At 36.9% G+C, this 20,611-nt stretch overlaps 1 protein-coding gene and 2 non-coding genes across 4 annotated transcripts in view; all 3 read left to right on the forward strand.

Moving 5' to 3' along the window:
• TRIP11 (thyroid hormone receptor interactor 11) overlaps positions 1-14,588 on the forward strand; it is a 66,575-nt gene extending 51,987 nt beyond the window's left edge. For both annotated transcript variants that reach the window (XM_068541460.1, XM_068541468.1), the window contains exons 17-21: positions 5,847-5,928; positions 6,741-6,855; positions 7,284-7,400; positions 8,569-8,713; positions 11,145-14,588. In XM_068541460.1, the coding sequence (XP_068397561.1) occupies positions 5,847-5,928; positions 6,741-6,855; positions 7,284-7,400; positions 8,569-8,713; positions 11,145-11,365 (680 nt within the window). In that variant the 3' untranslated portion in view covers positions 11,366-14,588. The remainder of the gene's footprint in view (positions 1-5,846; positions 5,929-6,740; positions 6,856-7,283; positions 7,401-8,568; positions 8,714-11,144) is intronic.
• LOC137753251 (U5 spliceosomal RNA) lies at positions 1,490-1,605 on the forward strand. The gene has a single exon (XR_011071428.1). It is a non-coding gene; the product is annotated as a U5 spliceosomal RNA (small nuclear RNA).
• A 5,416-nt stretch (positions 14,589-20,004) lies between the features above and the next one.
• Positions 20,005-20,138, forward strand: LOC137753032 (U4 spliceosomal RNA). Its single transcript, XR_011071359.1, has one exon. It is a non-coding gene; the product is annotated as a U4 spliceosomal RNA (small nuclear RNA).
• The last annotated feature ends 473 nt before the right edge of the window (positions 20,139-20,611 follow it).

Consider the following 20,611-nt stretch of genomic DNA (forward strand, 5'->3'; position numbering starts at 1 on the left):
CTATTTACATATTGCTATTGTCTATATCCATCGACAGAAGAATGGATAAAGAAGATGTGGCACATATATACAATGGAATATTACTCAGCCATAAAAAGAAACGAAATTGAGTTATTTGTAGTGAGGTGGATGGACCTAGAGTCTGTCATACAGAGTGAAGTAAGTCAGAAAGAGAAAAACAAATACCGTATGCTAACACATATATATGGAATCTAAAAAAAAAAATGGTCATGAAGAACCTAGGGGCCAGACAGGAATAAAGACACAGACCTACTAGAGAATGGACTTGAGGATACAGGGAGGGGGAAGGGTAAGCTGGGACAAAGTGAGAGGGTGGCATGGACATATGTACACTACCAAACGTAAAATAGATAGCTAGTGGGAAGCAGCCGCATAGCGCAGGGAGATCAGCTCGGTGCTTTGTGACTACCTAGAGGGGTGGGTTAGGGAGGGTGGGAGGGAGGGAGACACGGGAGGGAAGAGATATGGGGACATGTGTATATGTATAACTGATTCACTTTGTTATAAAGCAGAGACTAACACACCATTGTAAAGCAATTATACTCCAATAAAGATGTTAAAAAATTAAAAATAAAAAAAAATTACTTGACTCATAATATTCAGTCTTTAAAAAAATTTGTTTTGATATGAAAAATGCAGTACAAATTATCTGAATTCTAATGTATTAAAGGATTGAGGGAGGAGGATGGAGAGGGAAAATAAATTTGATCTGGTTATATTAAAAATATTTACATAAAATCTCTTTCAAATGCACATAGTAACTCTAATTTAACTGTACAAATAGTCCAGTAGACTTCAACATTGATATTTCAGCTTAATCACAGATTCTAATCTATTGAAATTCAAGTTAATGAGGTTATACGGTATTAATAAAATTCTTTTCTGTGAGTTCATTGCTAGGAAGTGGAGTTTCAAAAATTACTTTTTACTCTGCAATTAATAATTATAATTATGGAACAAGAAAGCATTCACCATATACTCTAGACCTTAAAATTCTGTTGAAATGGTTGAAATGAATCGAGTTAAAAGACGAAGCAGTTGCTAATATGTCTTTTTTTAAAATTTATTTTTATTTATATATTTTGGCCGCATTGGGTCTTCGTTGCTGCGTGCGGGCTTTCTCTAGTTGCGACGAGGTGGGACTACTCTTTATTGCAGTGCACAGGCTTCTCATTGCGGTGGCTTCTCTTGTTGCGGAGCACAGGCTCTAGGCGCGTGCGCTTCAGTAGTTGTGGTGCATGGGCTCAGTAGTTGTGGCTTGCGGGGCTCGAGAGTGCAGGCTCAGTAGTTGTCATGCACGGGCTTAGTTGCTCCGCGGCATGTGGGATCTTCCCAGACCAGGGCTTGAACCCATGTCCCCTGCATTGGCAGGCAGATTCTTAACCCCTGCGCCACCAGGGAAGCCCACTAATATGTCTTAACTTCCAATATAAATAAGTACAAGGTGCCTTTAAAAAATATCATTTGGATACTCTGGTTTCTCTTTAGATCAAATAAATCTTTCGCCTTTTACTAAAGATTTCCGTGGAGAGAAACAAATCTGAGTGTTCAGTAAATTTTTTGAGGCCTTGCTTTGGCAGAGCTAGGAAAAAAAAAATCGTTTGATGTTATAATGAAAGTGATCTTGTATAAGTTGAAATTCTGTAATAAAAAGACCATCAAATTTCTAGCCTTTGCTTTAATTATATTTAATTGACTGAAGAGGCTAAATTTCCTTATATTAGATTTAATATATCAGATTTAAATTTATTTTTTAGGTAGCCAGTCCAAGTAAGACACAAGACCCAGTTTATTTACGGACATATCTATAATAAAATCATATTTCTAACATTCTTTTTTCCTTGCATTGACTTCTTTGCCATAGTTTGTAAAGATGACAAATAAGGCAAAATGGAGGAAAAGTTATCAGTGTTAATGTTAACCAAAGTGATACATATTATCGATAATGGTTAGGGCTAGGTTGAAAGATGATATTTAAAAAAATCAGATGAATGAATACTAATGCTTTATATATAACTTTATTGGTCAGAAATGTCACATTTAATCACTCAGTAGAGTCCCTCAAAATCCTTTGAGATAAGCATGCTCATTTTACAAAATAGGCAACAAAGTCCGGCCCTGGTGACAGGACCATGATTCACATCCAGGTCTTGTGACAAGACCATAATTCACATGCAGGTCTCCCGACTCTCAAGTCCTGCTCCAGCCATCTTTCTTTTCTCAGTCAGGTGACTGTTAAATAAACTTGAATCTTGTCCAAGGGAGCTTAGTCATAAAATAGCCAAGGACTTTGTAAGGAGTGTGACCTAACTGTACGATGCTCTCTGAAGACAGTATTAATAGTGCAGTGTTACTAATTGCAAATAAAATGTAAAATTATGATGTACTAATTTGTTGTAGTCACTTACATTTTATGTTAAATTTTGATTTTAAATCAAGTGATGAAGATCATGGCACTATCTGTAGGTATTACAGAGACGAGGCTCTGATATGGTTTTAGGATGTCAGATATTCAGAGTAACTCTTCCCCTAAACTAGACCAACCTCAGTTGCTTTATTGCTCAACTTTAAAGTGTACCCCCCCGCCTTTTCTTTCCCCCCTAACTTCCAGACAATTATTTTGGCATGTTTTTAGGTTATTTCACAGGGATATTGTATTTGGCTAAAACCCCATTTCTGAATAACTATGTTTTGCCTGCCCATATAAATATAATTCTATTTCAAATTGTGGTTTGAATTAGTGTGCAGTTTTTATGGAGAAATATTGAGACTCTTTTGTGGGAGGAGAATAGGTGTGCCTGGGGGAAAAAGAGAAATCTGTAGGGACCTTTGAAGTCAGTATTTGCCTTTCTTTTCTTTTCTAAATCTTTCCTAGTTAATCCATCCTTCCAGTCCCTTCCCCCAAATTCTGAGGTTGTTTTCTAGACTCAAATATCAGAATCCATTTAAACTACTGCTCGTATTTGAAATAGCCCTCTACATGTCTGCAAGGATATGCACATTGTCAATTCTCTTTCTCATTAGCTCAGGACTAACTTGTATTCTGATAATGAGTTTAAGAAATTTTACCCTATTATTTTGGCCTTAAGGATGTTTTGATCATCCTTTCAGAACACAGAGATTGTAATAAAAGTTATACCCATATTAAGGAATTTTCATCAAGAAAATATTTTCTACTCGAACTTTATTAAGATGGATTTCCTGATCAGTTTTGCATAGAGCAAAGTTAAATTTTTCTAATTAATTTTACTAAAATCATTTTTATCAGAATCAGCTCTGTGAATTTTACTCTGAAGATATCTATCATTCAGTTTTATCTTCCTTTTCTTTTTTTAATAAGAGACAGTATGTGTAGTGGTTATATCCTGGTTATACTCCAAAGCAGTGCTATCCCATAAAAATGCAATGCAAACCACATTTATAATTTAAAAACATTTTAGTAGCCATGTTTAAAAAGTAAAAAGATACAGGGAGATTAATTTTAATAATGTATTTTATATAACCCAATGTATCTAGAATATTATCATTTTGACATGTAATCAATATAAAAATCATTAATTTTAGAAGAAAGTAGTTAGGAGAAGGGAAGTCTCAGAGAAGGTTGGGGTAGGTTAAGTCTGACCTCTTGTTCTGCTACCTTTGTATAGCCTTGGGGAGAAGTGGAGGAGGATGAAAGAGAAGACTACCCATCTTTACTCTGGCTCTTACTTTAATTCGTGAGTGGGGTGGTTAATTCAGAACATCAACAAGAGATTAACTTACTTGCTGTTCTTCCTCTGAATAATTAAGAGTTCTACTTAATTTAGAAGGTAGTACTAGAAAAGGCCCACGTGGCACCATGGTTCGTAGTATATATGTGCCCATTAAGAATCTAAAATGTCTTTTACTGACTCAGACTTTAGTAACAGTCTTGTTCTCTCTGTCTCTGTCTGTCTTTCTGTGTCTGTCTGTCTCTCTCTTAATGTCCAAGCTTAAATTCCTCCCTGGAAAGACAGGAAAGGAAATGTTTGTAGTAGATTTTCCAAACACAAACCTTGCTTTTATAATATGGTTATGGCAACCATCTCTGTTTTGGTAAAAGTTAGCCTATTACATTTTGCAGTTTAGATTTTTGCAATTTGGAAAAACCACAAACCATTGCAAACAGTTAAACTGGACATTCTGTATATACATTTAGTACTGTAAATCAGAATTTTAGTATTGTACAGACAGAATGAAAACATAAAGCAGATGAACCTGGCCTAATCTGTAAGGTTCAGAGAAAAGTTCTTTGAGGAAGGGACCTGGGAACTGAGATGTGAATGGTAAAGAGGAGTTTACTAGGCAGTGCCGAAGGAAAAGAGCTTTCCAGGCAAAAGGAAAACATTTGCAGAGGTCTTGCAGTGGGAATTGAGAGTTCAGAAATAAATCATACATTTCTGGTCAATTGATTTTCAACAAGGATTCCAAAGGAATAGTTTTTTCAACACATGGTACCAGAACAACTGGATATCCACATGTACAGGAACGAAGTTGGACCCTTACCTCATACCGTGCACAAAAAGTAACTCAAAGTGGGTCATAGACCTACATTTTAGAGTTAAAACTGTGAAACTCTTAGAAGAAAACATAGGAGTAAATCTTGGTGATGTTGAGTTAAGCAGTGGCTTCTTAGATATGACACTAAAGGGGCAAGCAACAAAAGAAAAACTAAATTGGACTTCATCAAAATTAAAAACTTTTGTGCTTCAAAGGATACCATCAAGAAAGTGAAATGACAACTCACAGAGTGGGAGAAAACATTTGCAAGTGGTATACTGGATAAGGAAACTTGTATCCCACTACCACTAGGAAAATGCTGCATAACTCGAAGAGTAGGTTTGTGGAAAGAGGTCAGAGTTGTCTCATGTTGGGATGTGAGTGTTTCTTGATTTGAAAAGTTGAGCTCTACTGCAAAGCGTTCTCTTAATTTCTTTCAGAATGAAATTTGTAATCTAGCTTGATGTTAATAAGCATCTCCTTCGGCTCAGACTATCCATTTCTGAGGAAATGGGTGTAAACTCCATGGGTTTGCTGAGAGTTCCTTAGTCTAGGAATCCATGGTCCCATGGCATGGTTGATTATGAACAGGGTCTCTCCTGTTGTAATTCTAGACTTTGCTTTTAATACTGTTCACATTCCTAGTATTCTGCCAAGACTTTACAGATTTTGCTTCCTTTTAGAATAAATAAGAATTTAAAAATAAAGTAATCTAAACATCTTTCTAAATCAGTCATAAGCTATAGTATCTTGCCTAGTGTGTTGGAACCAGTGATCTGAACTGTTTTTTGCAGCTTATTTACCCCAGGATACTTTGCCCTATCAGCTGCCTTCTGAGCCATGGTCTTGGTTGTGTTAGCTGCTCTTCTTAGCTCACCAAAAAAGATTCCAGCCGGGAAAATGGAAAAAGGAAAATTTTAAATTGTCCTTTCCGGTTTTTTCCCATTAAAGAGTGGCTCTGGAGATGTTTCATGCAAGGAAGCAGTTGTGAAAAATCTCTTCTTTGCTGTTAAGTTTCTGAAGAGAATGAGAAAACCTTTGGTTTTTAAATGTTCTGTTAAAGAATTGATTATTTTATTGGGGGTAAACAATGTGAATTAATGCATACTCTGGCTTCCAGGTAATTTCTATACCAGAGAACCTAATTCCCTGAACCAAAGAAGGAGGTGGACGCAATTGAGTATTCCTAATTAGAATAAGTACATATATTCAAAATTCTCAGTAAAGATGTCATAAATCTCATTATATATTCATACAGACTATTTTAATCAGTTAATGACTCTGTTTATTCACATATTTTAAAACAGATGAGCTCCGACAAGAAATGCTGGATGATGTACAAAAGAAATTGATGAATTTAGTAAATAGCACAGAAGGAAAAGTGGACAAGTATGCTCTGCCTTTTACTTTTATGTATTTTATGGGGATCACTTTTATGGTAAAAACAATTTCTACATGTAAATGTATGTGATTAAAGTTTTAAAAAACTTTTTCTTTTTCTTACATAGTGATGAGCTGCAGGTAGTTTTAATGAGGGGTCAGTAACTTGTCTTCTCTTGGTTTTTAAATAGACTTTCCCAGCTCAAATTCTTTTTCTTAAAACCATAGGGAAGAGTTAAAACATCACCGCAATATAAAGTACTTAGAAAATATAAAGTTTATTCTTACCATTCTTTTTTGTTCTCTTTACTGCCCTTAAGTGGACATATCTTGCTCAAATGCATTAGGTGTGAAACCTAGGTATACATGTAGTATATCTTTAACATTTTAAAGATTTAGATATTTTGAGCAAATTTTTAATGAATGGGGAAATATAAGCATAACCATTAAACACAAGAACTATCATCACCATTTAGGATACGGAGGGAAAAATCTGAAGTGTCTCCTTAAGACATCAACCCAGACAGGCACTGAGATTACTAAAGAGGTACCATCTCAGTTGATTATTTGGTTGAAGAAAGTTGGTGACTAGTAAGTGATGTTTTGAAAGGTACACATTTTGGGTTGTTTGCAATATTCTTAATTAGACTTGTCAAAAATTTTTTAAAGCTACTTTAAAATATTTTACTGTTTAGTGTTTTTTATAACTATTATTTAAATATGATTAAATATTTGTATGTATAGTGTTTATTGTTTGCATACACTAGATATTGAGACAACTGGTGAGTTAGCCTGAGCTGTTTCTGCCTCCGTTTTCATAGAGTCCTGATGAGAAACCTCTTTACTGGACACTTCCACACACCAAAAAATCAGCGTCATGAAGTGTTACGATTAATGGGAAGCATCCTAGGTATCAAAAAGGAGGAAATGGAGCAGGTAACTGAATATTAAATGCCATTCTGAATACATTTATAACTAAAATGCTTGGCATCACATAATTTTTTTTTATTGTGTATTATATAACTTGCTGAATACAATTTTCTCAATAATGTGGAAATGGAATCATTTTATACTACAAAGAAGAAGCAGATTTGTGCAGCTTGTATAATATTAGTTTAAATGTTTTGTAACTTATATGCAACCGTTCATATCAGAATGCTTAAAGTTTGAGACATGACAGTCCTCAAATTTTATTTGGAATAGTGCTTAGGATGACATTTCAGTGTATACGTAGCTTCTATCAGTAGGAAACAAGGAATTGGACTTGGAAAACGTGGTTTACTACCATCTGAAATCATGTAAAAATGCTTCTGTTTTCTTTTCTTGTGTTGATAATATTTTTCTGTTTTAAAATAATCTTTCAGTTGTTGAATGAAGATCAGGGTGGTGTTACCAAGTGGATGACTGGGTGGCTTGGAGGAGGATCAAAAAGTGTTCCCAACACACCTTTGAGACCAAATCAGCAATCTCTGCTTAATAGTGTAAGAGTCGATTTATTCCTGCTGGATATGAGCAGTGAAATGATTGTACATCATATTCATTTGCAAAGAAGTAGACTTCTTTTTCAGGTTATTTTATACAGCCCTTTTATTTTGGGGTTGTGGAAACTGAGATCCAGAGAGGTGATCAGCTTAAGGATAATAAGCCAGTTTTAATAATTTTATTACATATATCAGTAGGTTTTATTTTAACATTTTGTTTACATGGTACTTTGATTTTTCAAAGCATTAACTGTTCCTTCCTTTGTATTTGATCATGCTGCTATCAGCCCACAATCATTTACCTCTTACTACTAAGTTATGAGATTCTTAAAGACAGAGGCTCTATTTTATGCCTGTATGTATCTACTTAGTCATTGAGCCAGTGAATATTTATTGTGCACCTGCTGTGTACCAGACTGTTCTGAGCATTGAGGATGCAGGTGCAAACCAAATAGGTAAAGTGCTTTCCCTCAGCAAACTTACATTCTGGTAGGAGGAGGCAGTTACTAAACACAAAAACATGATTCCTGGTATATAGTAGGCTTAAGATGAGTATTAATTGAATTGAGTAGCACTGTGAGTTAGAATGTTGAGTTTACTTCTTTATTTTATTTTTTTTTTACTAAAGAGGCAACTGAGGATAGGTGACTTACCCAAAGCTGGTGAAAGATAGAACTCAAATTGGATGGCATAAAATTTAATTTAAAGGAAAGTTCTACTTTACATTATTTTAATCTGATAATATTACTGGTGAGCTTTTGCTGTACTCATTCATTGGGTGTTACTGTAGAAAAATAGAACTTTAATGCTCGTTTTCTGTTGAAATTTTTTTATGTCTATGTAAACAGTTACTAAAATGATTTTAAGACTTGATGTCTTAAATGCCATTGATGGTGAGAAATCTGTTATCTGGTGGCTAATTCTCATTATGAGGTTTGTAACAAGTGTTGTCATCAAAAATTATTGATTAAATTGTTAAAGTTTTTGATTGATACCTGTGTATCAGAGTGCTAGCACTTTTAATTGTTCATAAGGCTTGTTCTTAAAGAAATAATTCAGATAGCATGACTAGTTTTTAATATTTAATTAGAATAACTGGTACAGTTTCTTAGCTGTAGTGAATATAATTTTATTATCTGCCTAATATATCCCAAATATTTTCTCTTAGTCTTTTTCAGAACTTTTTGTTAAATTTCTAGAAACAGAATCTCATCCATCTATTCCACCACCCAAGCTTTCTGTTCACGATATGAAACCTCTAGATTCACCAGGAAGGAGAAAACTAGATACAAGTGTACCCGGAAGTTTTAAAGGTAAAATCAGATACTTATTTTTTCTACAATTTAAAAAATTGATGATTTTTGATTATGGTTTACAGTGATATTAACTAAATTTTTAGTGTTTTTGAAAATGTGCAATGACTTCTTCCAAAATTCCAGTAAGGCATTAGATTTTGGCTTCATATATTCTTGTAGCAACCTGATATTTAATTAGCTTAGATTAATTTAAGCAATATGATATATTTTCCCTTTATATATTGGAATAATTCTTCTCTCTCTGCATAAGACACCTTGAATTATTCGTGGAAGTGGTGGTTGAACTGGTAAACCTTTGCTTCTTCACGCATTTTCCTTTCGAATTGTAGTTTATAGTTAGAGAAAGATTTTTCCCCTGTGATAATCTAAGTGTTACACTCAAAAACCAAAGTTGGTGTGTTAATAATATGTACAAGAGCTGTTTAGTAAACTGGCCTACACATCCAAGAACATTATGAAGAGTTCTTATATGTTGAAAGGCCTGCCTGGAAACAAACGGTATGGTGGTTCTACAATATGTGGACGTAGTTTTCTACCCCACTAGGTTGTAAGGATCTTATGCTATTTATATCCCCTATATTGGCATGTACTAAAGTTTCTTGAGTTCAAATTAAAGTATAATCCATTAGACTATATACGAATTCTTTATTGGAAGGGCTGTCTTTTATATGAAATCTTCATATTTTAATACAGACTAACATGTTTGCTAGTTGGACTGTAAAGGTACGTATTGTATACTGTCAAGTTTGTCACATGCCAGATACTTAAATTTGGATAAAATACTGAATTTATATTCTGAAATTTAAAGAACTTCCTTAGTTCTTATTTAGATGAATATTTCTATTTTCCTGAACTTGTATAGAAAGAGAAAGTGGTAGAATTATTTTAGATAAAAGACTTGTCTACTAAATTTAGTCTTTAGAAAAGTCTCGGGCTTCCCTGGTGGCGCAGTGGCTGAGAGTCTGCCTGCCAATGCAGGGGACACGGGTTCGAGCCCTGCTCTGGGAAGATCCCACATGCCGCGGAGCAACTAGGCCCATGAGCCACAACTACTGAGCCTGCACGTCTGGAGCCTGTGCTCCACAACAAGAGAGGCCGCGACAGTGAGAGGCCCGCGCACCACGCTGAAGAGTGGCCCCCGCTCGCCGCAACTAGAGAAAGCCCTCGCACAGAAACGAAGACCCAACACACCCAAAAATAAATAAATAAATAAATAAATAAATTTATTTAAAAAAAAAAAAAAAAGAAAAGTCTCAACTTTAACATGTGTAGACTATACTAAACACTTTTTCTTGTTATACTAGATTTTAGCATCTTGAAGCTAAAATTTATTCTATTTTATTTAAATTTATTTTATTTAAATTTTATTTAAATGTACATTATTTAAATTTTGATTCCAAAATTTCTTTTGGCAGGGTCTCCCCTCCCTCTCCCTCCTTCCCCCTGTCTCCACCCCTTCCCCTTCTTCCCTCTCCTCCTCTTTCATACACCTCCCCACCTTCAGTTATCGAGTCACACGCGCAGCTTCATTTGTATTGATCAGAGACAAAAGCCAGAGCTTACCACATAGCACCAGAAGCTTTTTGAGAGTTTGGAAAATTGTCATTCACAGGAAAGTACAACTTGGGGACCCAAGGATGCTCAATGATAAGAAGATTTGATGAATTTGTCTCAGTGCTCCCTTTGCTTTGGAGGCCTCTTTTATTTGAGTTTCCCACTGCTGAAGTGGGTGCCTTCGACAGGTTGCTTGTCTCTCAACAATGAAGTTGTTAACAGTCTTGGGTAATAAAGCAGAATTCTGCCCACTAAGAAATTAGTACGTAAACCAAATGCCTGTTCCAGTAAAAACTTAATTGTTCAGCCTGACTTTACAGAGAAATAATCTAATGAGAATTATTTTCAGACTTTTGAACGTCTAAAAGGTGATCATTTAATGTAATGCATAAGTTGTTTTTTCTTTTGGTAAATTAATAGTAAATCTGATTGTTATCATTGTAATATGGATGCTAGTTTTTTTCATGACCTTTATAATTATTTGGGCAAAACAAGTTCTCAAGTCCTCCCATCTTTCAGGTGGTTAGATAGAGTTTGCCTGGTTACATAGAAAACATCTTTTAAAAAACTGTTGTTATAGTAAATGACGTTAATCAGTTATATATAACTGGTATTAAGTATAAGACAACAATACTAATGTGTTTAATAAAGTATTAGCTCTACATACAAATATTTCTCACTTCCATTTCTTTCTCTATTTATTGCCTTATCCTCTTTCACCTTCTGTGTTTCATACACCCTGTTTATCCGATCCAGAACCCAGCAGCATATGAATGAAATTTATATGGGGGCCAAATCTAGGAACCTAAAACACATGTATAACAGTGAGCAAATAACATATGGGAGATTAAGTCATTCATATTTTGTCATTTAGATACAACTGAATCCAGGTCTGGTAGAAGAACAGATGTGAATCCGTTCCTGGCTCCCCGCTCTGCGGCTGTGCCTCTCATTAACCCAGCTGGACTTGGACCTGGAGGGCCTGGGCATCTCCTTTTGAAACCCATCTCAGACGTACTGCCCACATTTACGCCTTTGCCAGTGTTACCTGACAACAGCGCCGGAGTTGTGTTGAAAGACCTTTTAAAGCAGTAGGTGATTCTTAAGCCAGAGGTGACATATATAGCACTTTAAAAAAACCCTGTGAACACTATGTGTATGTACTTTATCACAAAGTGGCCTTTTGGAAAAAGTCATGTATTTGTTCGCAGTTGTACTTTATCTGAATTTAATAGAAGTATTCTTAATGCTTTTAGAAATTGCAGGTGTTAAAGGAGGAAGTGTTTGCTATATTATCTGCTTTTTTCCCTGTCTGATTTGATGTAACTTAAGCTAGAAACATTCACTCTTTTAATTTTAATTTACAAAAATAAGAAAAATTAAAAGAAAGACGAAAACACTAGTAGCTATATATCAGCTCTTTATTTCCTTTTCAAGCTCATTTAAGCTAGAGACATGTAGTTTATCTTTTAAAGATAATCAACAGATTTACCAAAAAAAGGGAAGAAGAAAATAGTGGTGGCTTATCTGCATAGTGCAAAAATTGATCTAAAGTATATATTAATCATCTTTAAGAGGACGTGGAGTAGACAGGCCAAGAACAAGGCTGTCCCTGGGAGGTCACAGGTGTCCTAAGGTGGAAGGTGTGTGTATCTGGTACTATGCAATTTCATCACGTGTGTAGATTCATGTGATGACAGTGCAGAGACAGAACAGTTTCGTCAAGGACCCCTTGTGCTCCCCTTTCACAGTCATAGCCACCTCCTTCCCTACCGGCTCCTTAACCTCCGGCAACCCCTCACTACACTCCTTCTCTATAATTTTGTCATTTCAAGAGTGCCATTCGGTGGAATCCTACAGTATGTAACCTTTTGAGACTGGCTTTTTTCACTCAGCATAATTCCCTTGAGATCCTTCTAAGTCGCTGAATATATCGGAAACTTGTTCCTCTTTATTGTTGAGTACATACTGTGAACATACGGTTTAGTTTTAAGAGCTAAGGTGTCTCTTTAAAGATAACATCTTAAAACTGTTTCTACACACCTACTCACAGCTTTCATCTAAGTGTTAAATTCTACAGCTGCATTTACATAACTATAATTAGCAATATCACTAGACGTGACACCTCCTGCCTCTATCTGAGGTATTGACATGAGAGGTATGGCCACCTTGGAGTCATCCATTCTCATCCTCACGGTCACTAAGGGTAGTGAAATCACTTCAACGACACCAGCACCAGGTGTTTGGAACTTAGCGGTAAGGGAGTATTCCTTTAATTTTTTTATAAACCCCTCATAAAAATCCTGACTTGGAATTTAATTATGTCGGGACGTTCATGTTTGTATTAGTTGTTGAAGTTGTACATTTAAAGACATTTCTTTGCAAATTTTGTAAATTTCGATATGCCTTTAAAATAGAAACCTCTGTATAATAAGGAAAGGTGAAAACGATACTAATCCAAATATGTAAATAGGCCTGGCTCTGACCAGGGCTAAATTTGGTTGTTTGTAAATTTTGCTGTGATTAACTGTATACTTTGTACTGTATTTAGAGGATTGGAAGTCTTTATGTATTGACGGATAAAACTTGTTTTTCTGAAAAATCTAGTAACTTAGACATTGCTCCTTCAGAACATCCCCTGTCTTCTTTGCTAATTTATTTATATTGCCATTCTTTATTTAGCATACTTTAAAGGAAGTTGTCATACAAGTGCTTTATTAGAACTATCCAACTGTCTCCTGTCCGGTTTGCCCATTATTGTTTCTCTACGAAATTATTACTCTTAGGTTTTATAAGGTCCTTTCAAAGATACTTTCACTGACCATCCTAAATTATTTGCTGCTTGCCATTGAAGTTTTCTTTCAGTGCGGAGCATCCGAAATAAAAGTTTCTAAGTTAAAAAAGAAAAAAAAAAAAGACAACATGATCCTTCATTTTGAAGAAATATAGAAAAAACTTCCCTCTTTTAATTTGAAAAGGAGATGCATGGTGGGTATAAGTAGCATGTCATCATATTTTAAATGCCTGTTATGACATTTTCAGTATTTCCTTCCCTGCTCCAAACAGCCTATCCCCTCCATTACCCCATAGTTTAACATAAGTTGGAAAGCTGTTGTGGGTGGATTGCATATCTGAACATCCCAACATGACCTTACATGGCTGCTATTTTAAAAAGTATGTGACCTCGTCCTAAAGCTGTAGTACCTAATGTTTCAGTTGTATCTTCATCGAAACTGTAGCTCACCGGTGTGCATACCAAGTGTTTGTTGATCGAAACCAGGCATAACTCATCTACTTTTCTGAAACTAAGTTGAGTCAGAGATGAACCACCTGCTCAAGGAATCTTCTTAGGAACCATACAGTGATGAAGCTTGTAATTCTAATGTTAGCAGTTGGACATTGCTAACACTAATTTTACTGCAGTATTTTAACTACAGTAATTTTGCTGTTTACTTCTCTATAAACTTACGAAAATTTGTGGTTGAATTTTTCCATAGCTGCCACAGTTTTTCACAGCATTCCTAATGGTTTTCAACTGCTATATTGTAGTAGAAAATTCATCCAGTCATTGGATTGGATTTTAGTATAATACTGTATCTCATGGTTGAGTTTTTAGTTCCTGCCATTATTGAGTTGAAAGAAAAAAACAAAACCAAAACTAAGCAACAAAAACACGGGGGAAAAAGGAATGGCTTTCTTAAAACCATCCAACTAAATACTAAATATCCCCCCCAAATAAAGCCTCTAGTTTATTTTAACCTTTTAATGGGTAATTGAAAGGGGGAAAAAGTCAAAATACTTTTCCAGTCAGTAGGTGGAAAAAAAACCCAACTATGCTTCAGGGACAAGAGATAATAAGAATTATTGATAAAGAGCTATTATGTGTCAAGGCATTTAAATTTGATTTTTAAGGCTAATGAAGTTTTTCATATATCAAACTATTTAAAGCATCTTCCATTAGCAAAAATTTATCTTTAGTTTTTTAAATATCAAGTTAAGTATAACATTTTTATATTCCTATGGAAAAAATAATGGTACTTTTAATGATCTGACATTTGTGATTATTTGCCAGTCTTTACTTTTTAACTTATTAAGGTTTCTCTACTTAAAACTGATAATTTGTCTTTTGACTTTTAGGGAAATATCTAGTGGGATATTTACAGCCCAGCCTTAATATTGGGTTGTGTTTTATAGAGCTAAAGTCAATGCATTTCTGAATTTCTCAGGAGCGCTGCAAGGCAAAAAAACTATTCCAAATAAAAATGATATATGTAAGTTGGCAATGTCTTCATCCACAATAAAAAAAAAAACTTTTTTAGCAAACAGCTGCTGACTTTTTCTTTAGAAGGGGGAGAAATGACTTACACATGTTGTTTACAGCAGAAGTTGATGAACTACTGAAGCTGTTATCTTCAAGTGTTCACCGGATGTCTGCTGTTAGGATACTGTTTGAGCCTTGGAAATGTTAAGTATGAACGATTTAATAGATGCTCAAGATTATGTGTGAAAAGAGGATCTGAGAGGTTTTAGCCAGCCCTTTTTTTCCTCCAGAGGTGATACTATGCATCATTGGGCTCTTGGTTTTTCTGCAAAATAATCAGTTATGTATTCATTTTTTCTTAGATGTGGAATTTGTATATTTTTAACTGTTCATGTGGTAGGATTGGAAGGAACATGGGTTTTAAATTTGAGAGATGGATTGGAGTACGGATTTTGAACCTTTCTGTGTGACCTTTAACAAAATTACTTTGACTATGGGACTGATTTTTCTTGTCTCTGAAGTAACACACACCTATTAAACTTACGGGTTATAAGGATGAAATGACCCATTCATTCATAATATTTATTAAATGAATAAATGTACCACTTGTGGAAATGCTTTATAAAGTCTGTAGTTCTACACAGATATTAGAAGTTGTGATAATTACTGCCAAAAAGTAGATAAGAATGTCAGGGATGGGGGTGTTACTGAATCCAAGTGTTGTTTCAAAAAGGTAAGGAGAGGTCAAACGCCTGAAGTTCTTGCTGCTCTGGTGGGCTGAGTTTTAAGAAGAATCAGTTGGGTTTAGGAACTGGCTCAGGAAGTTGTTGTCTGTGACTTAGAGAAGTGTTGGTGGAATGGTGGGAGTGAAAGCCATGTTAAGTAGGTCGAGTAGGTGCTGAGCAAGTGGTGATGGTGTTTATAGGCATCTCTTCTGAGAAATCAGGTTGTGAAGGGGAAAGGAGATAGTAGAAGAGGAGAGTGGGGTGGAGGCACTTGCAAGCTGGGAGACTTGAGCACGTGTGAATGCTTGTGCGAAGGACACATTTAGATGGAGGCTGAAGAGTGGAGAGAAGAGTTCCTGAGGGGGGAGCTGATAGAGTCCGAACACAGATGGGGGGATTGGCCTCAGGGAGGACTCCTACTAGGACGGGAGTGATGGAAGAGAGGGGACATGTGGGTAGCGGGTGGAGGGAAAATGCAAGTTTTCTACTGTGAGGTTGGCAAGGAGCTTTATCTGCTACAGATGAGGGAGAGGAGGGTCTGAGGCTTGAGGGATTCAGTCAAATGGGAGAGACAGACGCTTGTCCAGGTACTAGAGCGGTGCTCGTGGGCACGTGCCAAGTGCCTGAGGGCCCTGACTTAGGCCTGACAGACAGATGGGGGGCGTGGTGGTTAAGCACATCTCAAAGGAAGTACCAGTGGCGCACCCTAGAAGGGAGCAGGCTAGCAAATTAAATGTCAGGTAAAAAACAGTTCTCGCTCTAACCAATTCTAGTGGACTACAAATTATTACTAACCTGAACCTTGTTTTCCTGTCCTTGGAATTTAGGTCATGTGAATATATGATATATCTGAAAGTTTTACAGCATGTTATTATCATAATTTAATACATCCAGTAAATTATTAATTCATTATAATTACAACAATATTTGTTTTGGAGATACAGAAAAATTTAAGAATGTTAATAAATGGATCACTTAAGGCAAATATTTGAACCCTTAGTTGGTTTTCTGCCTTGGCTATTACTGTGTATCCGTCTTTTAGCCCTTCTTGGGTTAAGAAATTAATAATTTGCCCTATAATGATGTTTTGACCGTGATCATTTTCAGCTGTGACTTTATTTTACAAGAGTACTCTCCTTTTCACCTCAAATATTCTTAGGCTTCAGTGAACTATTTCTGACCCTCAAAAATTAAATCTCAGTGATTGAAAATATTTGTGAACTTAATGTAACTTAAGAGTTTGGTAAAGTTTTCTAGATATACTTGGACTGTTAAGAATGTAAGATACATTATTCTACTTTGCAAAATATAAGGCATTTTAGATGTTGAAGGACATTATATTGTGAGGAGGTTTCCTCCAACAATGGTGAATCAGTCTCAAGCCCTTATGGACCCATGGGTAAATGGGTGTGTATTTAAAGTGCATAGATTTCCCAAAGGGCAAGCACCATCCCAGGTGGTGAAGGGAATCATGATTTCATTTAAAGAAAAGAGTTGGAAAGAAAGTAACATAAGTTTGCTCAGGTTTCCTACTCAGCTCTTTCCGTTTAGCTGTATTTAAAGAACCGCGGCGTTATATGAGAGCTAACACATTAGTCCCTTTATAAGAGGGATTTGCAGGCACTCTCCTCAAATAAAAAGGGAATGATGGTGATAAAGTTACAAGTTGTAGACTAATGAGGTAATTTTTTATTTTTGAAAACTTATATGGAATGTACAGTCTTTGAAAAATTTTGGAATCATTTCAAAGTCATCTCTCTAAGGCATTTGCAGGGCCTCATGCAAATTTACTACTAGAGTAGCCTGGATACAGGCGTTCAAACTGTGTTGCTTCCTTTAGGACTGCACTTGCCAACTGTAGCTCCTGTGTTGAAACATATTGATGATGGTAAACATCAATTCTCCACAAAATTGCTACTTGAGATATTAATACTTCCATTTTTTTAAGTCTTTTCACTTTTATTTTTTTCCCTTCAGACATTAGTTTTAGTTGGTGAAAAGTATTTACCCCTGCCGTCATCCTTTAATTTGTGTGTGTGTATATGTGAAATGTTTTAAACATTTAAGAATAGACAATAAGGATATTATGAGGGATCTCCAGCCAGGGCAGTGTGAAGAGGTCAGTCAATCCTCCCTACAAAAAACAAGTATAAAACTAAAATGGTCAAAAACAACCATTTGGGGGCTCTGGTAATTGACCAATGTTATGCCCTTCCTTGGCTTATGCACACCTACTTGCACTATTGACCAATCAGTGCCTCATGATAGAGAGAGAAAGAGAGAGCGCTAACCTTTGCTGAGAGCCTACTGTGCCTTGACACCTGCTAGGTGCTTTATGAATACTGTCTCCGTTACAACACCATGATATATTTTTGCTCCCATTTTTTTTTTTAAATGAAGCTGATATCTCTGGTGATCTTTTATAATTTATTTATTTATTTATTTATGGCTGTGTTGGGTCTTCGTTTCTGCGTGAGGGCTTTCTCTAGTTGTGGCAAGCGGGGGCCACTCTTCATCGCGGTGCGCTGGCCTCTCACTATCGCGGCCTCTCTTGTTGCGGAGCACAGGCTCCAGACGCGCAGGCTTAGTAGTTGTGGCTCACGGGCCTAGTTGCTCCGCGGCATGTGGGATCCTCCCAGACCAGGGCTCGAACCCGTGTCCCCTGCACTGGCAGGCAGACTCTCAACCACTGCGCCACCAGGGAAGCCCTTTGCTCCCATTTTATAGCTGACAACCTGAAGCTCAGCAAGGTTAAAAACTTGCTTAGGGTCCTGTATTTGTCAGGCTTCTCCAGTGAAACAGAACCAATATATATATATTTTTAAACGTCTTTATTGGAGTATAATTGCTTTACAATGTTGTGTTAGTTTCTGCTGTATAATAAAGTGAATCAGCTATATGTATACATGCATCCCCATATGCGTCTCCCAGAACCAATATTTTTAAAGGTCATTATATGTTTAACATAAGCATGACAATGAAGGCAGAAACCACGAAGGATGGGATTAAGTCATCTAAATACATAAAAATGCAAACTGTATGTGTTTCCAAAAATGTTGTGAACAAAAATAAAAGGCAGAAGACAAACTGAGGAAAATATTTGCAACATAAATGGCAATGGAGAAATATCCTCACTATGGAAATAAAGATGGGAAAAGAAAGAGAAATTGAGCATGAAATTGATGCTCCTAAGGGTTCTGGCAGAGGTTGCTGCTTGTCCTCTGATGTCCATTCTCTGCTTTCAGAGTAAGAGAACTCCAGATTTTTAGGTAAGTAGGTTTGTGATCTCTCAGAACATAGACTACATCTCCCAGCATCCCTTGCAGCTAGGTGTGGCTGTCAATTTCTATCCTGCTTCCTGAATTGTGGGTGTGGTTGTGGTGTGCCATTTTGGACCAGGTAGAGGAAGGTCTAGAGACTGCCAAGCAACAAGATGGAAGGAGCTTGAATCTCTGGTACCTTAAAGAGAGAGCTGCCATACTAGTTAGCCCTAGCCACCAACCTACAGAACATAGTGTGAGAACATATATCGTTTTGCCATCAAACATAATTGTTGAGCTATTACTATTAAAAAAAAGAAACCACAAACCACCACCCTTCAAAACCCCAAACCAAAAACCACATGAAAAAGAAAGGCTGGATCTAACTTTGGGGGACTCTGGTTATCAGGGAGGAAGAGAAACAGTGGGGGGTGGGCTGGGAAAATGTAGTCAGACTTACATGGGGAAAAACAAGGTAACAGTCATGGACACGAGAGAAGATGGGTCATCAATGGTCAAACACTTCAAAGAGACAAAGGAACAGTTAGAATGGAGTAAAGGGCATTGTATTTGGCCACGAGATCACTAGGAAACTTAGGGAGCACCATCTTGGGTGACTGGTGGGGACATCGTGAGATTTCAGAGGGTTAAGGCGGGACTAGTTGGTAACTGACACATACTCACTGAGAGGCCTGATGGAGGGAGGAGGAGAGCGGAAGCCACTAGGGCATCAGGACAACAATTTCCCGCCTTCCAGGGTGGGAGGACCTGCGGAGTGGAGCTGCTGCCCAATACGGTTCTCCGGCGTTGGCTGCCATTTTAGTTTTCGGATTGTTTGGGGCCAAGTTTGGACAATATAAGAAATGAAAGGCTTTATTAGTACTGAGGAAGTAGAAAGAGAAGGTAACGACGGAAGGGCCCAGGGAGTTCTGGAGTGTTCCTGAGGAGCTAAGACGAAGGGCGGGAACCAGCCTTGTAAGCAGTAAGTCAGGGGTAGCAAGGCTTGGCCAGCTGGAGGCAATGAGGGCTCCAGAACCAGATAGGCTCGGTTTGGGCTTCAATCTGGACTGTTTATTGTCCGTGTGGCTCTGATCTCCCTGGGTCTGTTTTTTCCTCTGCCAAATGGAGAGTTTCCTCTTTGACAGAGTTATCGTGGGGGGTCAAAGGAGAGAGTGTGTGTAGACACCAGCACAACCGTAGACAGTTCATAGTGTCCCCTTCCGCGTTTTGCATTCACTCCTAGAAAGGCACTGCAATGTAGTTATTTTTGGACAGTGAAAAAATGAACAATTTAATATTTAATAGTCAAAAATCTATCATTAAAGATCTAATTTTGTGAATTTTCCCTCCAATTTGAAGCATTACCTTTTTCTAAAAAAATAGCCCATCTGTCTTCCAACCCACGGCATTGTGAGCAAACTGAGTTTCATTGGAGCCAGGAAAGTCCCATTTAGCAGGTGATAACCACTTACATTTATACTGCAATTTAGCTTTGCGCAGTGGCAGTATCGTAGCCAACGAGGTTTTTCGGAGGCGCGGTTACTGCTGATTGAAAACTTTTCCCTCTACTACAGTTTACATGTCGTAAGTCGTTCTGTAGTTGTGTTGTATTTGATTCTGATGCTGGGAGAAGAGGCAGGGGTTGGGATCCTTATTTTGCAAGTAAAAACCAAAAAACAAACAAAAAACACTTAGGAAGGGAAGTGCTGAGAAACTAACCAGGCTCATTTGGTAGTTCATGCTCACAAATCTCATTTTCTTTTTTAAAACAGAGTTGCTAAATCAGGAATGCGATTAAAACGTGCATTTTGATGTTAGCAGGACAGTTGACAAAGCCTCTCACCCAGTCTTTGTGGAGAAGTTGGGGAAATGTAAGCTGAGTGGTGGAGTGGGTGGCACCCTGAATTAGACAATCAGCAGTGGCCCCAAAATGTTGAAGAAAGAAGTGGATCAGTGCCAACCTGGACCAAGTGCTTCACTCCAGCACCTGTCCCAGTAAATTTTTTAATGATAACTCTGATAAAGTCACAAAAGTCAAGGTCAACATATCTGTAGTTGTTTAAAGCTGGGAGTGATACTTAATACTTTAGGAGAA

Source organism: Eschrichtius robustus, chromosome 1 (genome assembly GCF_028021215.1).
Source record: "Eschrichtius robustus isolate mEscRob2 chromosome 1, mEscRob2.pri, whole genome shotgun sequence".
NCBI lineage: Eukaryota > Metazoa > Chordata > Mammalia > Artiodactyla > Eschrichtiidae > Eschrichtius > Eschrichtius robustus.